The sequence below is a fragment of the Nuphar pumila genome, chromosome 15 (genome assembly GCF_984573655.1).
Source record: "Nuphar pumila chromosome 15, dmNupPumi1.hap1.1, whole genome shotgun sequence".
Lineage (NCBI taxonomy): Eukaryota > Viridiplantae > Streptophyta > Magnoliopsida > Nymphaeales > Nymphaeaceae > Nuphar > Nuphar pumila.
The window spans coordinates 88150289-88173478 of NC_143263.1; the positions used below are offsets into that span (position 1 = coordinate 88150289).

Consider the following 23190-nt stretch of genomic DNA (forward strand, 5'->3'; position numbering starts at 1 on the left):
TGTCATGCATGCCCCTGAGATTGCTAAAAAACTTTTATCTGTTGGAAAATTTACTAGAAAAAATGATTATGTATTTGAATTTTTGTCATCTGAATTTCGTGTTAAGGACAAGGAGACAGGCATGATTCGGCTACGGGGACCAATAAGTCACAAGGGGCTCTACCCAATTAAGGTGAATGGCTTTGCCTTTATGGCTGACCATGCATACAAGGGATCTTACGAGCTATGGCATTGCAGGCTTGAGCATGCAAACAGAAAGATTCTAGATTTTTTTTATCATAAACATTTTATTGATTACAATAAATCAAATGTGTCAAAATTGTGTGCTCACTGTTTAATAGGCAAAGCACACAAACTTCCATTCAAGTCTTCAGACTACCGTGCAACAAGACCTCTTGAACTTGTGCATTAGTGTCTTATGATGGGTTTAGATTCTATTTGCTCGTTGTTGATGACTTTACGCATTTTTTCTGCTTATTCTTTTTGAGAAATAAGAGTGAAGTATATGAATGCTTTGCAAGCTTTAAGACTCTAGTTGAACATCAACTTGATCTTTCTATTAAAGTGGTTCAGTCAGACAATGGTGGGGGAGTTTACAAGTTCTCGTCTAGAAAGTCTTCTGCAATCCTGTGACATTCAACATCATTATTCTTGCCCACATACGCCCGAGCAAAATGGGCTAGTGGAACGTAAAAATCGACATGTCATCGAAACTGGGTTGACTATGTTAAATGATACAAATTTGCCACATGAACTTTGGGTTGAAGCCTTTCGTGTGTTGCATTTGTAATAAATAGGCTGCCAACACTGGTTCTCAACCGAAGATCTCCCTATGAACTTTTACTTCACAAAACTCCAAATTATTTTGTCTTGCAAGTTTTTGGAGCTATCTGTTATCCTTTGTTGACACCATACAACTCCAATAAGATGCAACCTGAAACCCGACCATGTGTGTTTGTTGGGTATGGCTCAAGGCACAAAGGGTACCTTTGTCTAGATCCACATACTAGACGACTCTATATATGTCGACATGTGTACTTTGATGAAAGTGCCTGATTGGAAAACAAGGAGCACATGGTTATTCAACCAAAAGACCTAAATCAATGGGGTCTTGTGATTCCTCCATCTACCTTGTATTCTTGTCCGTCGTCAGAACCCACTCAAGTCGAGATGACTACCTCTGAAGAATCTTCACCCGAACCAGGTGATCTTACTGTCACTCCGTTTGAAGACATCGTTTTTGAACCGGCTGCACCAACAAATAAACCTATTGACGGAGATCTGCCAGTCAAGACCGATAACTCTTCACCAAACCAGATTCTAGCTGCACCTAGTAGTCTACCTATTTTTATTCCACCACTAGCCAGCCATAGCCATCCTATGATCACTCAATCCATGACAGGATCCTTAAAGCCTAAGGCATTCACAACCTGCTTGCATCCCATTTCACTAGAAGCATTCAGTTTAGACCTACTTGAAGCCGAACCCAACTCTTATCATGAAGCCACCCAATGTTCCCAGTGGTGGAAAGCTATGGATAGTGAATTTCAAGCTCTAACCCTAAATCAGACCTGGCATCTAGTTCCTGTTCAACCTCATTTCAACATCATCAGATCTAAATGGGTATACAAGGTTAAAAGAAATGCTGATGGATCTGTGGCTCATTATAAAGCCAGACTTGTGGCCAAAGGCTTCCATCAAGAGGCAGGTGTAGACTATGGCGAGACATTTAGTCCAATGGTCAAACCCACGACCATTTGTCTCTTGCTTACTCTAACTGCTCACTATGGGTGGTCAATACGACAGCTAGATTTCAATAATGCGTTTCTGAATGGTTGTCTAATAGAGGATGTGTACATGCAGCAGCCAGAAGGATATGTTGATAGAAAACATCCAGAATATGTTTGCAAACTTGATCGAGCCATCTACGGCTTGAAACAAGCTCCACGTGCATGATACTCTCGTCTAAGTGGATATCTTGAATCTCATGGTTTTAAGGCTTCACAATCTGATACATCACTCTTTATATCTCGACAAAAGGGAGAACATGTATTCATTTTAGTTCATGTCAATGATATTATAATCAGCGGTACTTGTGATAAAGCTATGCAACAGGTTATCAAGGACTTAAATAAGGCATTCCCTATAAAATATTTGGGTCGATTGACATTATTTCTTGGTATAGAATTACTATACTTAAAATCAAGACTTATGCTAAGCCAAAGGAGTTATATACTTAGTATATTGAAGCAGGCCCACATGCTTGAGGCCAAGCCATGCTTAACTCCTATGAGTGCAGGTTGCAAATACAAAACGGTTGATGAGGCTTTCCAAGATCCCTCACTCTACCACAACATTGTAGGAGCACTACAGTACATAACTCTCACTATACCAAATGTTTCATTTGATATAAACTGAGTTTGCCAATTTATGCATGCCCCGACCAAAGAACATTGGATTGTTGCAAAATGCATACTACGCTATCTCAAAGGGACTATACAGTTTGGTCTTTCTTTAACAAAATCTCTCTCTCTAGACTTAAATGTGTTTGCCGATGCAGATTGGGCAGGACTAGAAGTCTACTAGTGAATTTGTGGTTTACCTTGGATCCAATGTGATTTTCTGGGCTTTAAGAAAGCAACGGACTGTCGCCCGCTCAAACACAGAAGCAGAGTATAAATCTCTCGCATGTGCATCAGCCGAATTGCTTTGGCTAACATCATTGCTGAAAGAATTAGGAGAAACTTTATCGAGTACACCGAAATTATGGTGTGATAACCTTGGGGCTCTGTATCTAGCTGCTAATCCCGTCTTTCATGCTCGCACCAAGCATATGAAAGTAGATTTTCACTTCGTTCGAGACCATGTCAACAAAGGTAACATTCACATTCAGTTCATAAAGTCTCACGACCAACTTGCCGATGGGTTCACTAAGACACTGGCAACGACACCCTTTCAAACTTTTTGTTCCAAGCTCGGCCTACTAAGTATCACGCTCAGCTTGTCCACTACAAGAAAAACATTAATTAGCGATAGAAATTTGCGACGGATTTTTCCTGTCACAACTTTACGACGGATTAATTAGAGAAAACTATTTGTCACTAACATTCGAATTATTTACGGAATTAGCAACATAATAAATTTCATCACGACTCCCTCGCTAATTAGCGACGGATTCACGATGAAAAACTTTTGTTGTTAATCCCTCACTAATTAGCGATGGAGTTACGATGAAAGTTTTTTGTCACTAATTCTCACTGAAAGAAGAACGCTAATTAGTGACTGATTAGCGATGAATATCTCTCTCTCCCTCTCGTTACCCCCAAATGGCTTCTCGATGGGGAAGAAGGCTGCCTGCACCGTCGTCGTCGTCGATCATCCCTTCCCCATCCACAGCCGGCCGGAACCGTGTTCCTCGATCAGATCAAGAGGGCGTACGAGCGAAACCCGCGGCTCGCGAGCTTGTTGGTCGATCCGGACTTCGCGAGGGAGATGGTGCAGCGTCAGGTGGCTTGGAGGAGGGTCGTGGGGCTGGTGATCGAGGCAGGGATCAGCACGCCCTGGATGAGCGCGAGCCTGGCGTATTTCGATACCTACCGGAGGGCGAGGCTACAGGCGAACCTGGTGCTGGCGCAGAGGGACCTGTTCTGTAAAGAAAGGGACATGATTTTTCTTCTAAGTTTCGATCTTCCGTTTTTCAGGGTGGTCGCGCCTAATTGAGCTGCATAGTTTATCTGCCTTCGGTTATTATGCTTCGATCTTTTAGTAACCATACTTTATTGGCACGCTACAGAGGGTTCTCCACTGGACAATCAATATCGAGGCTCCTGGTCTTTCCACCTTCCCATCCCCATCAGAGAAATGATTCAAGGAACGTGAATGAAGGATACATACCCTCCTGGTCTATCATTGGAATCTCCATACAATTTTCCTGGGGAAGAGCTGAGGTAAAACTTTCAACCCATGGTGAGGGAATTATGCTCAAGATGTGGTTTGGTCTTATGTCGCTGTAAATTTCCAAAATATTTGTAACCAATGTGAAATCTTTAGATTTGTTGGCTTATGTCGATCAATGTGCAAACATTCATTTGGGTAATTTGGTCGCCATGAAGCATTTATGCTCGTGTGGTTATTGACATCAATGGCATGCATTTGTGTTCTCTTATTTTACATAGTCTGATCATCTGGGTAATTAAAAAAACAAGGGTGACTATTTGCTTCTTTCTCCTGGTTTGGTATTGCTGCATAAAAAGTGACACGCATAGTAGAAGCAGGTAAGTTTATTGCAGGTTTTGGAGCCGAATAAATAAGAAGCAAGCAAGCAAGCAAGCAAAACTGGTTTATCTTAAATGAAGTTCAGGATAATGTGAAGTAGAAGGTTGGTGATCCATTTAAAGGTATACAGAGCAATTGTCTGGACCAAGTGAAACTTTGTAGATTACATTTGAGCTGTGATTTGAATCGGTTATACTGAATTGCCATATAGTCCCTCTCTCTATGACTTAAATGCTGCAGATTAGAAATTGTTATATGATCTGATGTACAAGTTCTATTGGATTAAGGTATGTAAGATCTAAATGTTTGGCCATAGGGTCTCACAATTGCAACCCCAAAGGGCACAAAAAAGTGGACGCATTATTTCTGATTAATGTAAAGATATGAAATAGTGGACAATTGGGAGGCTATAACCCTCATTAACTTAATGCTCATAGATAATTCAAACAAGAAGTTATGGAGGGGGTTTCTAAAATGGAGAGACATGCTTCACTAATAGTGTAATACGCCGGGTCCCTATGGTTGCCTGTATATGGCCATGGCCATTACATGTGAAGGATATGGAAAGCCCAATCATAGATTGCACAGTGGCAGGCCTCCAGTTGGTAAAACCCTCGAGGTTCCATCTGACCTCAGGCAACTACACCCAGCTTTAACATTGCAGCAAGGGACATCGTCCATGGATTTTGAACTTGTGACATCTTGTCAACTTGGTGATACTAACAAGTCACCATGAGTGGATCCCTTGTGGGTGTGGGACTGCACGTTAGAATCTGTATGTGAAAGTTAAAATCTGGTGGAATTCCGGAAGGTGACGAGTCTGATGGTGCCAAGATGAATGATGCATCAGGTGACTATCATGCCAGGCTAGACAGTTGCCTGGCCTTTGTTTTCTGATGCTAGCCACAACATATCTTATAAAACTGCTATCATCTACAGGAATTCTTAAGCCAACCATTGGGAGTTCTGTCTTTCCTCTTTGATGAGCCCATTCCGGTTAAAATGCTTCGATCTTTTAGTAACCATTGGGCACGCTACAGTGGATCCATTGCTGATTTTTTTTTGAGAGATGCCGTCATTAATACAAGCTGATGATTGTTTGATAAAGTTATACAATGCAGAGTCAAGATTTAGAAGATAAGAAAATGAAGAAAGGAGCTGAGATTCTACACCTTTCTGAATGCATTGATGCCTATGCAGGATGTTTGCATTATCTCATCTGCATTTTTTCTCTCATTTTCTTAGGCCCTCATTCTAATGCCCACATACACCATGTCAACAATGAGTTGAAGATGCTTGAGAGATTTGGGTAAGCATTATGTGCATGTATATTTTCTTGCAGTTCAAAGCATTGTTTACCTATAATTTTATCATTTCTAAGGATGTTCATTTCCTTAGAGGTAGGAACTTTGTGATAAAGTATGAAGGTTCTTTCAAGAGTGGCAATTCACAATGTTTGGTTCTGGAGTATGTTGAGCATGATCGGACAGAGGTCATATATTCTTCCACAATCTAAGTTCGTTGACATTTTGTTTTCACTGTGAAGTACTATGTAGGATTTGGGGGATTTGATCTTTTAAATGTTATTATAATGAACTTTAGCATTTGAAATTGAGCTACTCTGACAACAGAACCATTTCTTAATAATTTTGTTCCATTTCTTAATAATTTTGCACATTCGGACATCACATCTGTTCTTTATCCCAGGCAGCTTCCAAGAGCATCACGTCTGTTTTGTATCTTAAAGATGGATTATCATTTGCTAGTGGTGGAGCTGTTGACAGGCAAGATAACTTCAGAGGAGCTAACTGCAATTCAACATCCATTTTTCTTTAAAATGCAGTTCATGCTCATTAACTTTTCATTGTGAAGATTTCTGTAGATTTTACATGGCATGCCAAAGTACCCAGTTTTGACTCATTTTTGTTTCTCCTATTTCAGTATTATAAAATTCTGGGATTCTCGTAACTTGAAAGGCCCCATTGCTCAGGCTCAACCTTGCACTGAGGCATCTACTGAAAAGGTTAGGTGCAAACCTGCAATTCTGGTTGTATTGTTGGTACCAAGTTGGGTTATTTGTAGATTATGTACCCTTGCCTGAACTAAGCTTTTGGAACCAGAGAGTTGGCTAGAGCATTGGGGATTGCCAAGAATGGTTAATTTGCAAATTAGATTAAATAACTTGACAAGCTCGGTTAGCCATTGGAACCCATATCTACTATCCACAATTGGTTGTGCTCAATTTCATGGCTGAGCAGGATTCCATGGAAGGAAAACCTTTTGATGCTATATCGAGTCTAAAATCATTGACAATCAAATTTCAAGGAAGTGTCAGTGATGTACTTGAGATTGTATGAATTTGGCTTTACTTCTCAATCCTTTGTTTGATGATGAGATGTGATATTCTTTTTTGTTTTCCTTTTGTCTTTTCACTTCAATTAGAAAAACGGGGCACATGGAATTACATGCTTATCTCAAGGACTCGATGGTGTCTCTCTTGCAGCTTCCTGCATGGATAGCAGGTAACTGTTCAGCATTCACACTTGTTTTAGATTTTCTTCTCAGTTTAAGTGATGGCACCCTTTAACATGTTACGAGAAGTAGCTTATAGATTTGAGTAAGAACAATGGAAAATCACATTACCTTTTGTTGCTTCACCTGGTTCTCCTGGGCATAGGTGGCAATTGGCATGGGCATTCCAAGGGATTGCCTAATGCCATTGTTACCAAAATTGGGTTTGCCTGATTCAGAGTTTTTGCCCTTGCAGTAAGGGGGGTCCGGAGGCTCCCCCCCGACGCGGGTCCCGCTGCCCGTTCAGTAAGGGGGGTCCAGGGGGGGCCGCGTCCCCCGAAAGTTTTTTTTTTTGGGGGGGGGCTTATGTTTGAGACCCGGTGTCTTATGGATCAAACCCAAATTTTTACTAGCAGCTTAGTTAAAAGTGCGTAAAAAACCCTTAATTTTTGGTCAAATGAAGACTAAATTCAAGGCGTATACGCCTCAGCTTGAGGCGTGCGCCCCAAGGCGTATGAGGCGCATGCCTCGGTGCTCTTTTTTTATTTTTTTTAAAATTTTACGATGGATTAGTGACGAATAATATCCGTCGCTAATATTCAGTGATGAATTTTTGATGTTTTGCGACAGATTATATTTTGTCGCTAATTCTGTCGCTATTTTAGCGATGAAAGTAGCGACATAATATAATCCATTGCAAAACCAAATCAGTGCTTATTTAGCAACGGTTTAGTGACGAATAGGATCCCTCGCGAATCCGTCGCAAATTAGCGACGAAAGTAGCGACAGATCAGTTCCGTCGCTAATTAACGACCAAAATTATGCGACGGACGTTGTACGTTGCCAATCCATCGCCAAACTGTTTAGTGATGGATTAACAACAGATAGCGTACGTCGCTAATCAACGTTTTTCTTATAGTGGTCAGAGACTGTTAAAGAAGGTTGTTTCAATAGTATAGAAAGTGCCAAGAATCAGATTCAGACCAGTCACATGGCAGGGGAAATAGGAAACAATAGTCAATCCAGCTCCGCATCTTCTAGAGTCTCTTATCACCTTCCTAATACGTAGAGGATATGTTTCAATTGTTTCTTTCTTTGTAAATTGGTTGTAACAGTTTCTATTCTTCCTGTATCTCTTGCGTTCTTGTGTACCATTCAGATTCTTTATTTAATTGAAATGCTCTGGTCTCTCGGTGTACAAGAGAGCACTACAAAGTTTCCATTGTTTTTGTTGCCTTTTCAGGGCATCTCATACCCCCGTCATTTGGAAGCAGATCAGGTCATGCCTAACATGAGCTTCTTTTGCTCATGCCAACATCGTGGCCATCTGTATTGTATTTTGAAAAGTTAAAAAGACAACAGAATAATTATATGCTACGTGGCATTCATCCAAAATGCAAACAGATGGCCACGATGTTGGCATGAGCTTGCTCATGTTCAACATGACTTGATCCGCTTCTCCGTCTCTTCAAGAAATATACTATCATCATGTCTTTCTTCCTACCTCAATGATATTGTCAAACTATTGGATCCAGAATTATCCATTGGGTCTCATAAAGGAACCAATAACAATCAAGGTAGTGGATCATTGTGTGCAGTGATAGTGAAATGGTTATTGAAGAGTGGGTAAGTTATTCATAATTTGTGGTAAATCTCCTGCATTATTTAGGTTGATGGCAACACCAGGGTGGGCAAATCTGAGATGAACCCAAGGTCTCTTCTAGATATAAATGTTGATAACAACAGAAGTAAAAAACCCCAAGAAAGTCATCAATTTTCTCTATGAATACTACTGGCAACAACAATGGCAAAAGCAAACGGAGTGGCAGAAAGGATCACCCCGGCGGATCAGGGAACCTAAATTCCGACAGAGATGACCACACAGGTCAAAAGGACAAGATGGACAAGCGGAATGACAATTCTCCCTCAAATGTCCAACTAGAATTAAAGCTCCAAGGGAAACTAAAGCATGATGGTTGGGGATACGACCGCAAATTTACTCTCTTAGAACAACCGCTCGAGCAAGTTCAAGAATATATGATAGCCAAAGGGATAGTTAAAATTCAAAAAATGGTCGATCCTCCGATGATCATGGAAAGATTTTAAGGATCAGTTCTGCAAGTTTCACCGGACAATGGGCCATGACACCGAACATTGCTTTGTCTTCAAGAATATTGTTCAAGACTGCATTGACAAGAATCTCCTTGTTGAAAATGAGGAAAAGACCAGTCATCCTGACTAAGCTTTTTCCTCAATCACTCAAGAAGTTGACAACGCCAGCATTTTCCCATCTCTCATTTTGCTTTGTCATTTTAAAGGGATGATGTGATCTTGTTTATCTTTCCTGGATTTGTCATTTCTTCAATGCATCAATAAATTATCAACTTTCCTTATCACTGGTGTCATCTTCTTTATTTTTCCTTCCTTTTGCAATATGTCTGACCTATTCGTTGATTGCCCTTCTTTTATTCAAAATCTTCTTCCCTCATTACACTGGGGCATTTTTTTTTTAAATTATCTTCAAAATATCCTGTACGCAGGCAGGATCAAATAAATCTTTCATTTTGCATTCATTTGCATTTGCATTTGCATGCATTCATCTGCATTTATTTGCATCAAATGCATTTTTCCTTCAGGTTAAGAGATAAACCTGAACTATCCATTCAGGATAAGGGATAAATCCTGAGGCCCCGACAGTTGTCCAAGTCAGCATGAGGGTGAAGACTGAAAATCTTCCATCAGAACCAACTGGTACTCTTTCAAAACCCAGTGTTCGTGCTGGTAATTTTTTTAAAATCCAGTGTTCGTGCTGGTAATTTTTCAAAATCTAGTGTTCGCACTGGTAATTTTTCAAAATCCAGTATCTGTGCTGGTACTTTTTCAAAATCCAGTGCTCGTGCTGGTACTCTTTCAAAACCGAGTGTTCGTACTGGTAATTTTTTAAAATCCAGTATTCATGCTGGTAATTTTTCAAAATCCAGTGTTTGCACTGGTAATTTTTTAAAATCCAGTATCTGTGCTGGTACTTTTTCAAAATTCAGTGCTCGTGTTGGTACTCTTTTAAAATTCGGTACTCGTGATGGTATTTTTCTAAATCTTGTTTTACTGGTTGATACTCTTAAAATCCAATTTTGATTATCTTCCTAGTCAATGTTTCCAAACCCAATTTATATTGGTCTAATTTTCCTTCATTCAAATGTCTAGAATTGGTCTAGAAAATTAGAGTTCCGACTCAAATTTTCTTCCAAATTCAATTCAAATGTCTAGAATTGGTCTAGAAAATTAGAGTTCCGACTCGAATTTTCTTTCAAATCCAATTCAAATGTCTAGAATTGGTCTAGAAAATTAGAGTTCCGACTCGAATTTTCTTCTTCCGAATCCAATTCAAATGTCTAGAATTGGTCTAGAAAATTAGAGTTCCGACTCAAATTTTCTTTCGAATCCAATTCAAATGTCTAGAATTGGTCTAAAAAATTAGAGTGCTGACTCGAATTTTCTTCCAAATCCAATTCAAATGTCTAGAATTGGTCTACAAAATTAGAGTTCCGACTCGAATTTTCTTTCAAATCCAATTCAAATGTCTAAAATTAGTCTAGAAAATTAGAGTTCTGACTCGAATTTTCTTTAAAATCCAATTCAAATGTCTAGAATCGGTCTAAAAGATTAGAGTTTCGACTTGAATTTTCTTCCAAATCCATTTCGCTTAGCTTTCCTTTAGAGGTTTGAGTTTCTACTCAAGCTTTTCTGCAATTTAGTAATTGGTCTAGAAGATCCAAGTTCCGACTCGAATTTTCTTTCAAAATCCAATTGATTTAGTTTTCCCTTGAAGATTTGAATTCCAATTCGAATCTTCCTTCTAAACCCAGCTTAGCACTGGTCCTTCTAAACCCAGTTTAGCACCTGGTTCTTCTAAACCCAGTTTAGCACCTGGTCCTTCCAAATCCAGTTTAGCACTGGTCCTCCCAAAAACCAATCTTCGAATTAGTTCTTCCAAAATCCGGTTTAGCATCGATCCTTCTCAAAAACCAATCTTCGAATTGGTCCTTCCAAATCCAGTTTAGCACTGGTCCTCCCAAAAACCAATCTTCGAATTGGTCCTTCCAAAATCCTGTTTAGCATCGATCCTTCCCAAAAACTAATCTTCGAATTGGTCCTTCCAAAATCCAGTTTAGCATCGGTCCTTTCTAAAAACCAATGTTCGAATTGGTCCTTCCAAATCCGGTTTAGCATCGGTCCTCCCAAAAACCAATCTTTGAATTGGTCTTTCCAAATCCGGTTTAGCACTGGTCCTTCCAAAAACCAATTTTTCAAATTGGTCATTCCAAATCCGGTTTAGCATCGGTTCTTTCCAAAAACCAATCATTGAATTGGTTCTTCCAAATCCGGTTTAGCACTGGTCCTTTCAAATCCGATTTAGCACTGGTCCTTCCAAAACCTGGCTTAGCATCGGTCCTTACCCAAAACCAATCTTCGAATTGGTCCTTCCAAAACCCGGTTTAGCATCGGTCCTTCCCAAATCCAATCTTCAAATTGGTCCTTTTACAAAATCTAACATCGCATTGGTTATTTTACCAGTTCCTATATGTGTATTGGTCATTCTTTCAAATTCAATCTTTATATTAATTCCAATTCCCAATTTCGACCTTCAGGTCACCCAATTTTTGATTCTCAATTTCGACCTCCGGGTCACCCAATTTCTGATTTCCAATTTCGACCTTAGGGTTACCCAATTCTCAATTTCGACCTTCAGGTCATTCAATTTTCAATTTTCAATTTTCAATTTTCAATTTCCAATTTCCAATTTCTAATTTTCAATTTTCAATTTTGACATTTTGGTCACCCAATATCAATTTCAATCATTTTCTCTTGCGAGAGACCCTTTTTATAGGGAGAGTTTGAGGGAACTCGTTCTTTTCGCATGCTATCCTTTGTTTACTTAGCCTCTTTTTAGGGAGAGTTTGAAGAGACTCGTGTCTTTGTGAACCGTTTGCAAAATAATTTTCAATTTCATACAAGGAACACTCTTTTCATGGAGAGCTTTGACGGAGGCTCGCTTTCCTTGTGGTCCCCAATTTTCATACTAGGCCATTTCATCATGAAGGACCCTCTTTTCAGGGAGAGTATGATGGACTCATTCTTTTATGACCAATTCACCGACCTCACCATTACCGCCCCCCTTTCCATAAGAGAAGCCTAATGTTAGGAAGTTTTGACGAAAGCTTAATTTCTCTTCGAAAGTTCATTTTGCAAACATCTCCTATTCAGGGAAGAGAGGAGTATTTTCTATTTCCCATTTTTGAATCTTCTCCTTTGGAGAAATATGAGGAGAATTTCGTCACAAATGCGTTGAGTCGTGCTTCAAATGCTCACTTTCACTAAGGATTTCAAGAACATTTTGCCAATTTGTCGTCAAGTGCTTGTTGATTTCAAAATCTTTATTGCACAAAAATTTTTTTACCTCAGAATACCTTCAGCATTACTTCTGAAAGAGCAAAGCTTTCGCGAAGAAAGATTTACAATTCAAAATCTTTTATTGGCCAACCAAAAGTATGAAGAATAAATCCTCGATATGGCCAGCAAAGAAAATTCAATGTTGTCGCAGAGCCATAAGTGATCGATATTGATCACAGTCAATGGCATATTTTTAAAAATCATTCTTATGGAAATAAGGCAGTCGAAATATCCTGGGTGATACAGAAAAATCCATTCAATTTTCATATCTCCTTAATCATTTAAGTTGCAATTAAATATCTGCAAAAGGGATCTCTCAATCATCGTCAAGTTGAAGGCTGGTGGATGAGTTAGACCCCCGAGGCCAAAGAAGATTTGGATCATCTCCATGATGAAGGAGTTTGTGATGGATCCTTCTAGGGAAAGTTCAGATCACCGCCAAGTTGAAGGCGAATGCGATGAACCTCCCGACAAACCCTAAAAGATATTTAATTTCTGCTGTCATCAAGAGACCACCAACCAATGAGCCAATACCGTCAAGATAATCCCTGAAACAAAGAAGGATTGAAACATCTCCAAGTTGAAGGAGTTTGTGACGTACCCTTTCAGAAAAAGAAAGAGAGAAAAGTCAGGACATCTCCAAAATGAAGGATGATGTAATCCCCAAAAACCCAAGAGAGCTCCAATTCTGCCAAAAAAAAAGAGAGTGCAGAAAGATCATCATGAGAAAATAATCTCAGGATATCAAACTGTCAAATTTACCAAGAATCTTCTTTAATTTTGTGACATTCTTTTACCAATCTACCAAGAAAGAGAGAAAAAAATCTTAGGGTCCGTGCATGCAATGGATGCACAAGGACGCCTATGGCTTCATACCCCATACTATATACGATTTTTCTCAAAAGAATGAAAAAAATGAAGTTGGAATCTTCACCTTAGGGTTTTTCGATTGGAGAAGGAGGAGAGAAATCGGTGCTTAGGAGCTTCACGAATAGGGTACTCAACACCCTCAAATGCACACACACACACACACCCCATGGTTTTGGTGGAGAAGAAAAGAGGAAGAAGAACAAAGAGATTGGGAGAGAGAGAGAGACTCAAGAAAAAGTGCCCTTTTTGAGCTTCTCTCTCTTTCTTGGTGGGTTAAATATGGACGACATGATGGACGGTTGGGAAGGGATTGAAAAAGATGGAGGGTTGGGGATGATTCACGCCCCCCATGGCCATGCATGGTCGCCCAACTCCACCACTCAACCTCAAGAATTTGAAAGGGCTAAAAGAAATTTCGAATGTGCCATGGGGTTGCCGCCCCATGCACCCAATGAGGGCTCACCCTTCTCATAAATGCTCTTTCTTGAAAAGGGTTTAGGGATTTCAAAAATCCCATGGGGCGCAACCCCATGCAAGTGCTTTGGAAGGGCGCCCCACCCTCATGATGATGCCCCATGCATCATCATGAGGTCTAAGCTATGGGTAGGGTCAATCGTGGCCCTCCCTTTGGATCTTGCTCCCCTTATTACGAGATTGCCACCACCCCAGCTGGTCTTCATGGCTAGGATCGTCCAAAGCAAAAGAAAAGGGTCGACCAAGGGCTTGGGTCAACCCCTTAGTCGGACCTTAGGCCAAGACGAAATAATGAATAATAACTAAAATTTTATTTACACACTCGATTTCAATCAAAATTTTAAGACGAATTCTTGTTTAAATTTTCAATTATAACTAAATTCTCAAAGCACATCTTTAACATTTTATCTCTTGCAAAAATCGTTCTCGTTATGACCCATATCCTATTGATATACGCTTTCCACTAATTCACATGAAATAACAAGGTTTTTTCTTCATTTGGGTCCCAAATTTGAGGATTGACTAATCTTATATATTATGAATTTAACTTAGGATTCTCAGAAATTGATTCATCATAAATTGTACTCATGTCTCTTCGTACATCTTACTTACGCGATTTCGGACCTCGCTCATCAATAGGTATATATATATATTATGAAAAATCTTCGTAATCATAAAAGAAATTCTATCTACCGAAACACATCATATATTACATTATCTCAGAAATATCGTGGGCCTTACATGGCTCCACCTATTGTGGGCCCACATTTGATTTCAAAAGCTCTAATTTCAAGTTTTTAAAAATGATGTTTTGAAAAGTGAAAATAAAGGTTAGTTTTTAAAATCAATTTTGATCTTTTTGAAATTCTAATTCAATTAGGACACTAATCAAACTTGAACTAGCCTAGACTTCTTCAAATGTGGCGCCACCTACTATGGGCTCCATTTGAGTTTTCAGAAAACGATTTTAAAGTTTGAAAATAAAGGGGTTAAAAACAAGTTTTTCAAAAAGGATTTAAAACAAAAGGTGAAAATCAAAATTCTAAATCCTCTAGAGTTCTAGATGAATTAAAAATCTCTCAAATGTGGCGCCAAGTATGTGGGGCCCACATTTGAGTTTTTGAGCAGATTAAAATAAAGGTTGAAAAAAAGAGTTTTTAAAACATATGAGAATAAAAGCAAAGGATAAAATTCGAGAAAATTAGAGTCTTGAATCAACTGAAACTCTTAATTTTTTTGTTTTTGAAAGACAAATAAGGAGACTTTAAAAGATCTTCTCAGATGTTAGTAAAAACGAACAAAAGACGAAACCAGGGTTTGAGTCCTAATCAATTGGGACTCTATGATAGAGTCCCAGAATTTTGAAACTCTTAAAATTGAATATGTTTTTGAAAAACAAGTGAAAATAGAGTAAAAAGATGATGTCAGAGTAGAGTTCTGAACCGACTGAAACTCTGGGTCAGAGTCCTGAAATTTTGAAACTCTACAATAAGGTCCTAGAATTTTAAAATTTGATTTTTTGAAGGATAAATGAAGAAGTTTTGAAAGATTTTTTCAAAAATGAAGTGAGGGTTAGAGTCCTAATCCAACTGAAACTCTGGAACAAAGTCCTGATCTAACTAAAACTCTAAAATTTTGACTTCTTGTGAAGGATTTTGAAAGATTTTATTAAAACAGGTAAAAATAGAGATGAAAGATAGAGTCCTAATCCGACTGAAACTCAAAATTTTTTATCTTTTTGAGAGTCAGATGAGAAGGCTTTTGAAAACAAGTGAAAAACAGGAATAAAGGATGAAATCGGGATAGAGTCCTAGTCCGATTAAAACTCTGGGACAAAGTCCTAGTCCAACCAAAACTCTAAAATTTTGGGCCAAAATGAAAGATTTTGAAAGATTTTCTTGAAAATGGGTAAAAATAGAAATGAGATATAGAGTCCTAATCTGACTAAAACTCTGCGATAGAGTCCTAGTCTCACTGAAACTCTGAGATTTTGAGCCAAAATGAAGGAAATAGACTAGGGATAAGTCTTCTTTTGGTTTAAAATCAAAAATGAAATTTTGAAAAGGTTTAAAAAGATTAAAAGACGAAGTCCTAAATCAACTAAAACTTTGAAACTTGAGAAATTTGAGAAATGAAGGAATCCAAAAGCGACACCACCTAGATGGGTCTCATCTGAGAATTGAGATCAATTAAAAATTGAGTTTAAAATGAATCCAGATCGTTTTCTGAAGAAAATGTTTTGAAATAAAGATCCCAAAGGTTGGCAAATGGCAAAATATCGATTTAAAACCCAGGTATTTGAAATTGATTTCGAAAGAAAAGTTTTAAAATCGAATATGGATTTGAAGATTTTGAAAACCAGAGTGTTGGATCTCGAAAATGACATGCAATGCAATGGAATGACATGGAATGATATGAAATGATGTGAAATGATATGAAATGAGATGCAAATGGCAAAACCCTAGATGAGAGATTTGAAGTCCCGGACCCCTGGCATAGACAAAGAACTAAACATTCATGTTCGAGGATGAAAATTGACAACTGAAATTGAGCCAAAATGAATATTAAATTTTGAAATGTTTGAATTTGGGGCAAAATTCAGGCTTGGAATGGCCTTGACTCAGATGTCGACCAACTGGTTTTCTGAAGGATTTAGAGAGCGGGTCCCAGTGGCAAGAGGAAAGGGTTTGTGAGCGAAAGTGGAAAATTTAGTGTGTTTACGGGTCCGTACTTAGCCTCACATGTTATCTAAATCTTGGCAAATTTTTAGAATTTTTTGAGTTTGCTATGGGGACAAAATAATTCTACACCCGAACCCTCATGTCCAAGACTATACCAAACATAATTGGAGCTTGTTTCACTGTCTGTGTTCAAAAATTTATAATTCAAAAGATTTGTGGAGTTTTCCCTAAAATTTTATTGTCTTGCTACACATGCACTACATATTGTAAAAATCTTAGATTTTTTAACATCTCTACTTAGTGATAAAAATTCTAGAACAGACCTTGTTCAACTACCCTGTCCACACCCTAGCCTGCACCTGACTTTGTGAAAAGATCGCCTAAAAAATCATAACTCCCAACTCTTTTGGAGTTTAAACCTATTTTTTGGTGTGTGAGCTCGTGTATATGTTGTACCATTGCAGGTCAAATCTCATTATTTTTAGTGGTCCATATGCCGAGCTACGAAATTTTTAAGAAAACCTATTGATTCCAAAATTAGTTAGACTAAACTTGTTAGACCTAACCAGTTTCCATCTATGACCCCTTAAACTTGTGTCAACCTAGTTAAATGTCCCCAAATCTATGTCCACATCCTCCTAGGGTACCCCATAGTGTCATAATGAAATTTAGGCAACATCAATCGCAGTTCTTATCTAGCCGTGAGATCGAAATTAAGGACAGGAATGAATTTCTGATGTTGTGCATCTGGACCAATCCAACGTGTATGAGGAGCTGGAGGCTGATCTGGACAATCCACCATTGTAGACCCGCTTTGGAAAGACACACCCTCACATACCCATGTCCAAAATGACCCATTCATGCCAAAATTAGATATAAGAGTATTTTTGTGTTTTTACCTTTTTCTGAGATTTTTTGTCATAAATATCTCAAAATTTTATTTAAATAATTTAATTCTAATTATGAGAATTTTACGATCGCACAACACTCCAGTTGCACTTTTCCATTTCATCCACCCAACCTTTATCCTATGATTTACATCTCCATCAATTTCTCCATACTTTTGAATGATAGGACGACTATTAGGCTCGCTTTACTATATGGTACAAAATGTTGGGCTGCCAAGAGACATCATATTCAAAAAATGAGTGTAGCTGAGATGCGTATGCTTAGATGGATGTGTGGAAATACAATAAAAGATAAGATTCAGAATGAGGAGATACGTAAGAAGGTAGGCGTTGCACCCATTGAAAATAAGATGAGAAAGAATCGTTTACGGTGGTATGGACATATTCGGCGAAGGCCTAATGATGCTCCAGTTAGAAGGATGGAGAAATAGGAAAATATATTAGTTAAAAGAGGTCGGGGTAGGCGTAGGAAGACTTGGATGGAGATGATAGGAAAGGATATGAATGCTTTGAACCTCACCGAGGACATGGCATTGGATAGAAATGATTGGAGGAGAAGGATTCATGTGGAAGACCTAGAATGATTTTCTTTGTTGGTTCATATCGTCGGCCCCAATTGTTTTGGGATGAAGGCGTAGTTGTTGTTGTATGAGAATTTTTTTAAACTATTAAAAAATAATTTTATATTTTTTTAGTAGGAGCCAAATTCTATATATTCGAATAGTTTTCGTACCTATTAGGATTCATTTTGGGTACTAGAGTCTGTAGGGGTAACTTTGGTAGATTTTAAATTTTTTTTTAAGCAATGGATTCGGAGTTTGATCCATTTAATTTTGAATTTAGAGGATTCAATCTACCCCCATATGTAGATCCTACTCATTGGTCCAAATGGAGGTGGCCTCTTAGAGTGTCCAATCCAAAATTGACTACTTCACTAGCTTTCCAATGGCCAAAAGGGAGGTGGTCTCCCAAATGAGTCACTCTCTACCTTTTTATAAAACCCTCATTGGCCTAGGAAGGATGAGACTGACAAAAATGCTCTCATTGCTTCTCATTGGGCCTCATGTGAGGTGGCCTCCCATATGAACCAATGGGTGCAAGAGCTACCTTTCCCTCCCCTTTGAAAACAACCCAGAAAAACATGAGCAGGGTCTTTTTGCCATCTTTTAACTTGAAAAAAAAAAATCGAATTAACAATGTGGACTGAACTTTGAGTAAGGTTGAGCCTTGGGCTTGAGAACAAACTGATTTGTGTGCAAGGAGGCTGAACCATGGAAAGGTTGTCTTCCTTTCTTCTTAAACACATCTGTCATGGACGTCCATAGCTGTGACATCTTGCTATCTGTGAAAGTGTTGTGCAAGCTGGTGGTCGAATCCCAGTTGAATCTTGATCGTGGTATGTGAAGGAGGTTGCCTTCTTCACATTTTTTTTTTTGCAACCTGTAGGTGATGTCAAGCCACTACTAAACGCGCTGTTGTTCCTGGACTTGTGGATGTTGCAAACCTGCTGTACCTAGCGTGTTGTGGAGCTGTGGTGTTGTGGTTGAGGTTTGGCCAGTGAACGAACTCGCATGAGCTAATTAACCTGATTTACTGCCTGTCTCCTTTTGTTTTTTTGTTCGTTCCTCTATTTTATTGCTAAACTGAACCATCTCTAAATTTTCTGGATTTGTATTTGACGGATTCAGTTTGAATATTGTTTGTTTCTGTTTATGAAAGTGAAGGAATCAGGGTAATTTGGAAACTATCATGAAAGGCACTGAGCTAGATTCATTCCCCATTTATTTGGAACCCCATTGTGAAGACGTTAGTTCTGATCTATTTTCTGTAACTTGCAATCTACAGTTGAATTAATTATCTGTGTTTTGAAATCTGTTGAATCCATTAAATTGTTGTGTTTTGAAACTGTTCAAAAATTTTAAAGTGACTATCGAATTGATTGGCTGCGTGTTCTAACAAAAATTCGGGACTGAACATCCCTTCTTTCCCCAACATTAGGACATCAAAACCGACCTCCTTGGTTCAGTTTGACGTCATTGGAAAGTGTAAACAGAAACGCTATTCTGCTTGGGCTGCTCGAGTCGGAATTTCTTGATGTTTGGTGTTTATAATACCTGTTAAAATCCTTAATAAGTCTGTGTGCAAAAATCTGTTTAGCGCCTGACAAAGAACTGCATTGTGTTTTTGCACTAAAGAGATTCCGCTGATTAGTCACAATTCTGTTATTTAGTATTGGAAGATTCGCCTATTGAACCTGTGACAAACGGTATTGTTTCCCTGCTGAATGTTAGTTGTTTATGGTTAATTAAACATTGTCTGAGCTGCATTAATTTTTTGTTTGTCTCGTTAATTGTGTTGTTTGCTGCTGACTGGTCTCAAACTGAATACGTGCATTACATTGTTGTCACTATTTTCTAATTAGCATTGGAAAGTTATTACAGATTCAGCTATATATATATATATATATATAGCTGCTACGTGGTTGAGTATAGTCATTTTCTAAGTTATTAAGTTTGAATTACTTGTGTAATTAAATCTGAAAACTATTTTAAAATTCAGATCTAGTTTTGAGACAGTTGTTTCCGCATTTAAATCTTATATTAGAGTGGGTCTGTTGCACCACTATTGGTATCAAAGTGTTGGATAGGTGTCCCACACCTTAGAACGATCCGACACATAGTTGACCATGGCTTGGTGGCAAAGTGGTCGCAGTCGAGGCGAATATGTCGATGCCAATCGAGCTAGGGCTCGTAGGCATGAAGATAGGGATTTACAACATCAAGTTGAGAACTTGACTCGTATGGTTCATGGGCTGAACCAAGACAAAGAGCGTGCAGAAGAACGTCTTAGTCAACAGAAGAACGTCTTAGTCAATTAGAGTGTGGACTATAACAATTGAAATCACTTATAAGGATCACACGAACCCTAAGAATATAGTCAATTTGACTCTGACAATGAATTTGAAATCTCTACTTCAACCCATTCGTGTAGATCTTATGATGCACCTAGGAGAACCAATTGGGAGGCCAGGATCAAGTTTGAAATCCTGAGTTTAGTGGATCTAGCATTCCCAAGGAGTTCCTAGATTAGTTGGGTGAGGTTAAATCATTTAACCGATAGGTTGACAATCACCAATAATACATGGGAAAATTGGATTCTTTCTGAACCATAGGTCCAACCCGGCCAATCTAACCATGTCATTTCTCATCCTTTTTAGGCACAAATCTACTGCTTCTAAGGCACATTTTATGAGTAAAAAAATTTCTCACAGGAAAAGAAAATTTTGCCTATGAGAAGTTTTGATAGGATAACTTTTCTACGACAACAACAACTACGCCTTCATCCCAAAACAATTGGGGTCGGCGATATGAACCAAAAAAGAAAATCATTCTGGGTCTTCCACATGAATCCTTCTTCTCCAATCATTTTTATCCAATGCCATGTCCTCGGTGAGGTTCAAAGCATTCATATCCTTTCCTATCACCTCCATCCATGTCTTCCTAGGCCTACCCCGACCTCTTTTAACTAATATATTTTCCCATTTCTCCATCCTTCTAACTGGAGCATCATTAGGCCTTCGCCGAATATGTCCAAACCACCAAATAGGATAACTTTTCTAAATGAATTTTTTTTAGTTGTTTATATAGACTGAGAAAATGGAATAGAAAATGTAAGAAAAATGTGTGAGAGAGAGAGGGACCTGAAAATGGTGGTGGGTGGAAGGAAGATAAAGATGGAGGAAGTTTCTGTTGGTTGAAATTCAAGTTGTGGGTGAACGAGCCATACCTGGTCACGACAAGAGCTCGCCTTATGCAAAAATTGAGGGCACCACCCCATGTCCTGTGCTTGCTGGACTAACTGAACATTGGGTCAGCAATAATGAGGATACTCACTGATCCACAACAGATCGAAGAGAATTGCACACAGAAAGTAACTATTGAGTTATATGAGGGTAATTTCATTTTGATTTATGAAGCCCTAGCAGGCCAATTCTTATTTATCAGACACCCTGAGAACCTGCTAAGGGAATCCCTTATTAATGAAATATGCAGCTTGTTGTTGACAGCACCTAGTGCACACTTTTCCATAACAGGCCGCTAAACCAAGGCTTTCACTGATAGAAAGCACAGTCGAAACTGAAGGTTGCAGCCTATGTTGTACAAATTTGTGTGTAGGGTGTTATGTCCCCACGTGAGGGATGAACGTGCATGACAAGTCACCCCAGTGCCAAAGAAGCAGACTGATTTTTTTTCATCTCCACAGAACTGCACTTATGCCAATATTGAGGTGACATACCATGGTCCCAAACTCCCTTGTCTAGACTCAACACAGTTTAAGAATTGGGAAGGGGTTATGAAATCGAACAATAGCAGAATTACCATAATGCATGGGATTGACTAAAACCTTGTATTTGATCTGGGTGAAACCCGACCGCGGTTACACCACTGGTAAGGTGGGCTCTTTTGCAGGAATCTCACTAAGGTGTACCGCTTATGTGCAAGCAAGGCACATGAGTACCGGGCGGTGTAGTGGACTGAAAGAAAGTCTTCAGGAGAAGTGTGCAGGCAAGAGTGGAACGACTGCTGACCCGAGCATGCACACATATAAGCTAAAAGGTTGGGTCACGTCAGCCAACTAATGGTGTGCTAATGTGGCAATTTTGTTTCTTGTTTTTTTAGTCTTCTAGTTAGCCTAATATCGGGCAATCTTTGAAGAGGTAGAAACTTGTTTCATTATTTTTTTTTATGTACTCGATTCAATCCATATCGCCGACCCCAATTGTTTTGGGATGAAGGCGTAGTTGTTGTTGTTTTACTTGATTCAATCCATGCCATGGTGAGCATCCGATGGGTGTGGATGTGCCCCATGAGAAGTTTCGTGAAGCCCATCATATCACCATCTTAAAGATCATATAGTGGTAGAGATATGATCGGATAATGCAGAAGCCACTAATTTAGGGAGATCACAATAGTAGAGATTGGGCAATGCAAGAATGAGATTTTGCCATGGAGAGGATGTTCTCAAACCTAGTACCTTGAGGGGCAAGGTGTACTGATGAAGCATGGTGTATCTGTTATGGCCCAAAATCTATAGAAAATGATGCCCAGCCCGTGCTTCACGATTTGCTTTCCCCTATTGGGGCCCCCACACCTGGCTCGCTCGTTAAAGGGAGTGAATACTTTATAAGTGTGCCTCTAACACTGGACCAGGCCTTGGGGAAATGTTGTATGGTATGATGCAAGACATGAAAATACATGATGAAATACCTAAAGTGGATAAGCTAAGTGGTACCATTGACTTTGTATAGTTACCATCATCATTTAACCGAGGTTGACAATCACCAATGATTTATCAACAATCACCAACAATACTTGGGAAAATTGGATTCTTTCTTAACCATAGGTCCAACCCAGCCCGTCTAACCATGTCATTTCTCATCCTTTTTAGGCACAAATATGATGCTTTTAAGGCACATTTTATGAATAAAAAAATTCTAACAGGAAAAGAAATTTTTTCCTATGAGTAGTTTGACATGATAACTTTTCTAAATGAAAAATTTTCACTTGTTTGTATAGAATGAGAAAAAGGAATAGAAAATGTGAGGAAAATAAAAAGAGAGTGAGGGACCTGAAAATGGTGGTGGGTGGAAGGAAGATAAAGATGGAGGGAGTTTTTGTTGTGGCAGAATATGGCATGAGGTGCTGTGGGTGAATGGTTGCCCTAATTAAAAAGAAATTTTGATAGAAAAATTCCTCCACTCCAAGTGAAGAAATTTTTCCTATCAATAATCACTCTTTTTAGGAAAAACTTTCTTTTCGAAAGTTTTCTCTTGATTGGAATGGTTGGAAAAGTTGTCATTTATTTTTTTCTAGTTGCATTTTTTCTATCATTTTCTTGCTTTCAAATGTGGCCTTAGTGTTCACTTTGATATTAAAGAGTCATGCTCTTTTCTTTCCTTGTTTGTTTGGTTGGGAATAGTTTATGGTTTAGGCAAGTGTTAATTTTTAAGGATCACCCGT

At 38.7% G+C, this 23190-nt stretch overlaps 1 protein-coding gene across 4 annotated transcripts; it reads left to right on the forward strand.

Annotated features, from left to right (window-relative positions):
• Nucleotides 1–3361: 3361 nt before the first annotated feature.
• LOC149815917 (uncharacterized) lies at nt 3362–18962 on the forward strand. Of its 4 annotated transcripts, none has more exons than XM_089989719.1 (7): nt 3362–5125; nt 5215–5584; nt 5674–5767; nt 5983–6059; nt 6217–6298; nt 6718–6797; nt 18577–18962. In XM_089989719.1, exons 2-7 carry the CDS (start codon nt 5391–5393, stop codon nt 18614–18616), a joined length of 567 nt encoding a protein of 188 aa, XP_089845845.1. In that variant the 5' UTR covers nt 3362–5125; nt 5215–5390; the 3' UTR covers nt 18617–18962. The 4 variants fall into 4 exon arrangements, with proteins under 4 accessions (XP_089845845.1, XP_089845847.1, XP_089845844.1 ...); XM_089989721.1 differs by having other exon boundaries at nt 3362–3947; nt 5521–5584; XM_089989718.1 differs by having other exon boundaries at nt 3362–5584.
• Nucleotides 18963–23190: the final 4228 nt, after the last annotated feature.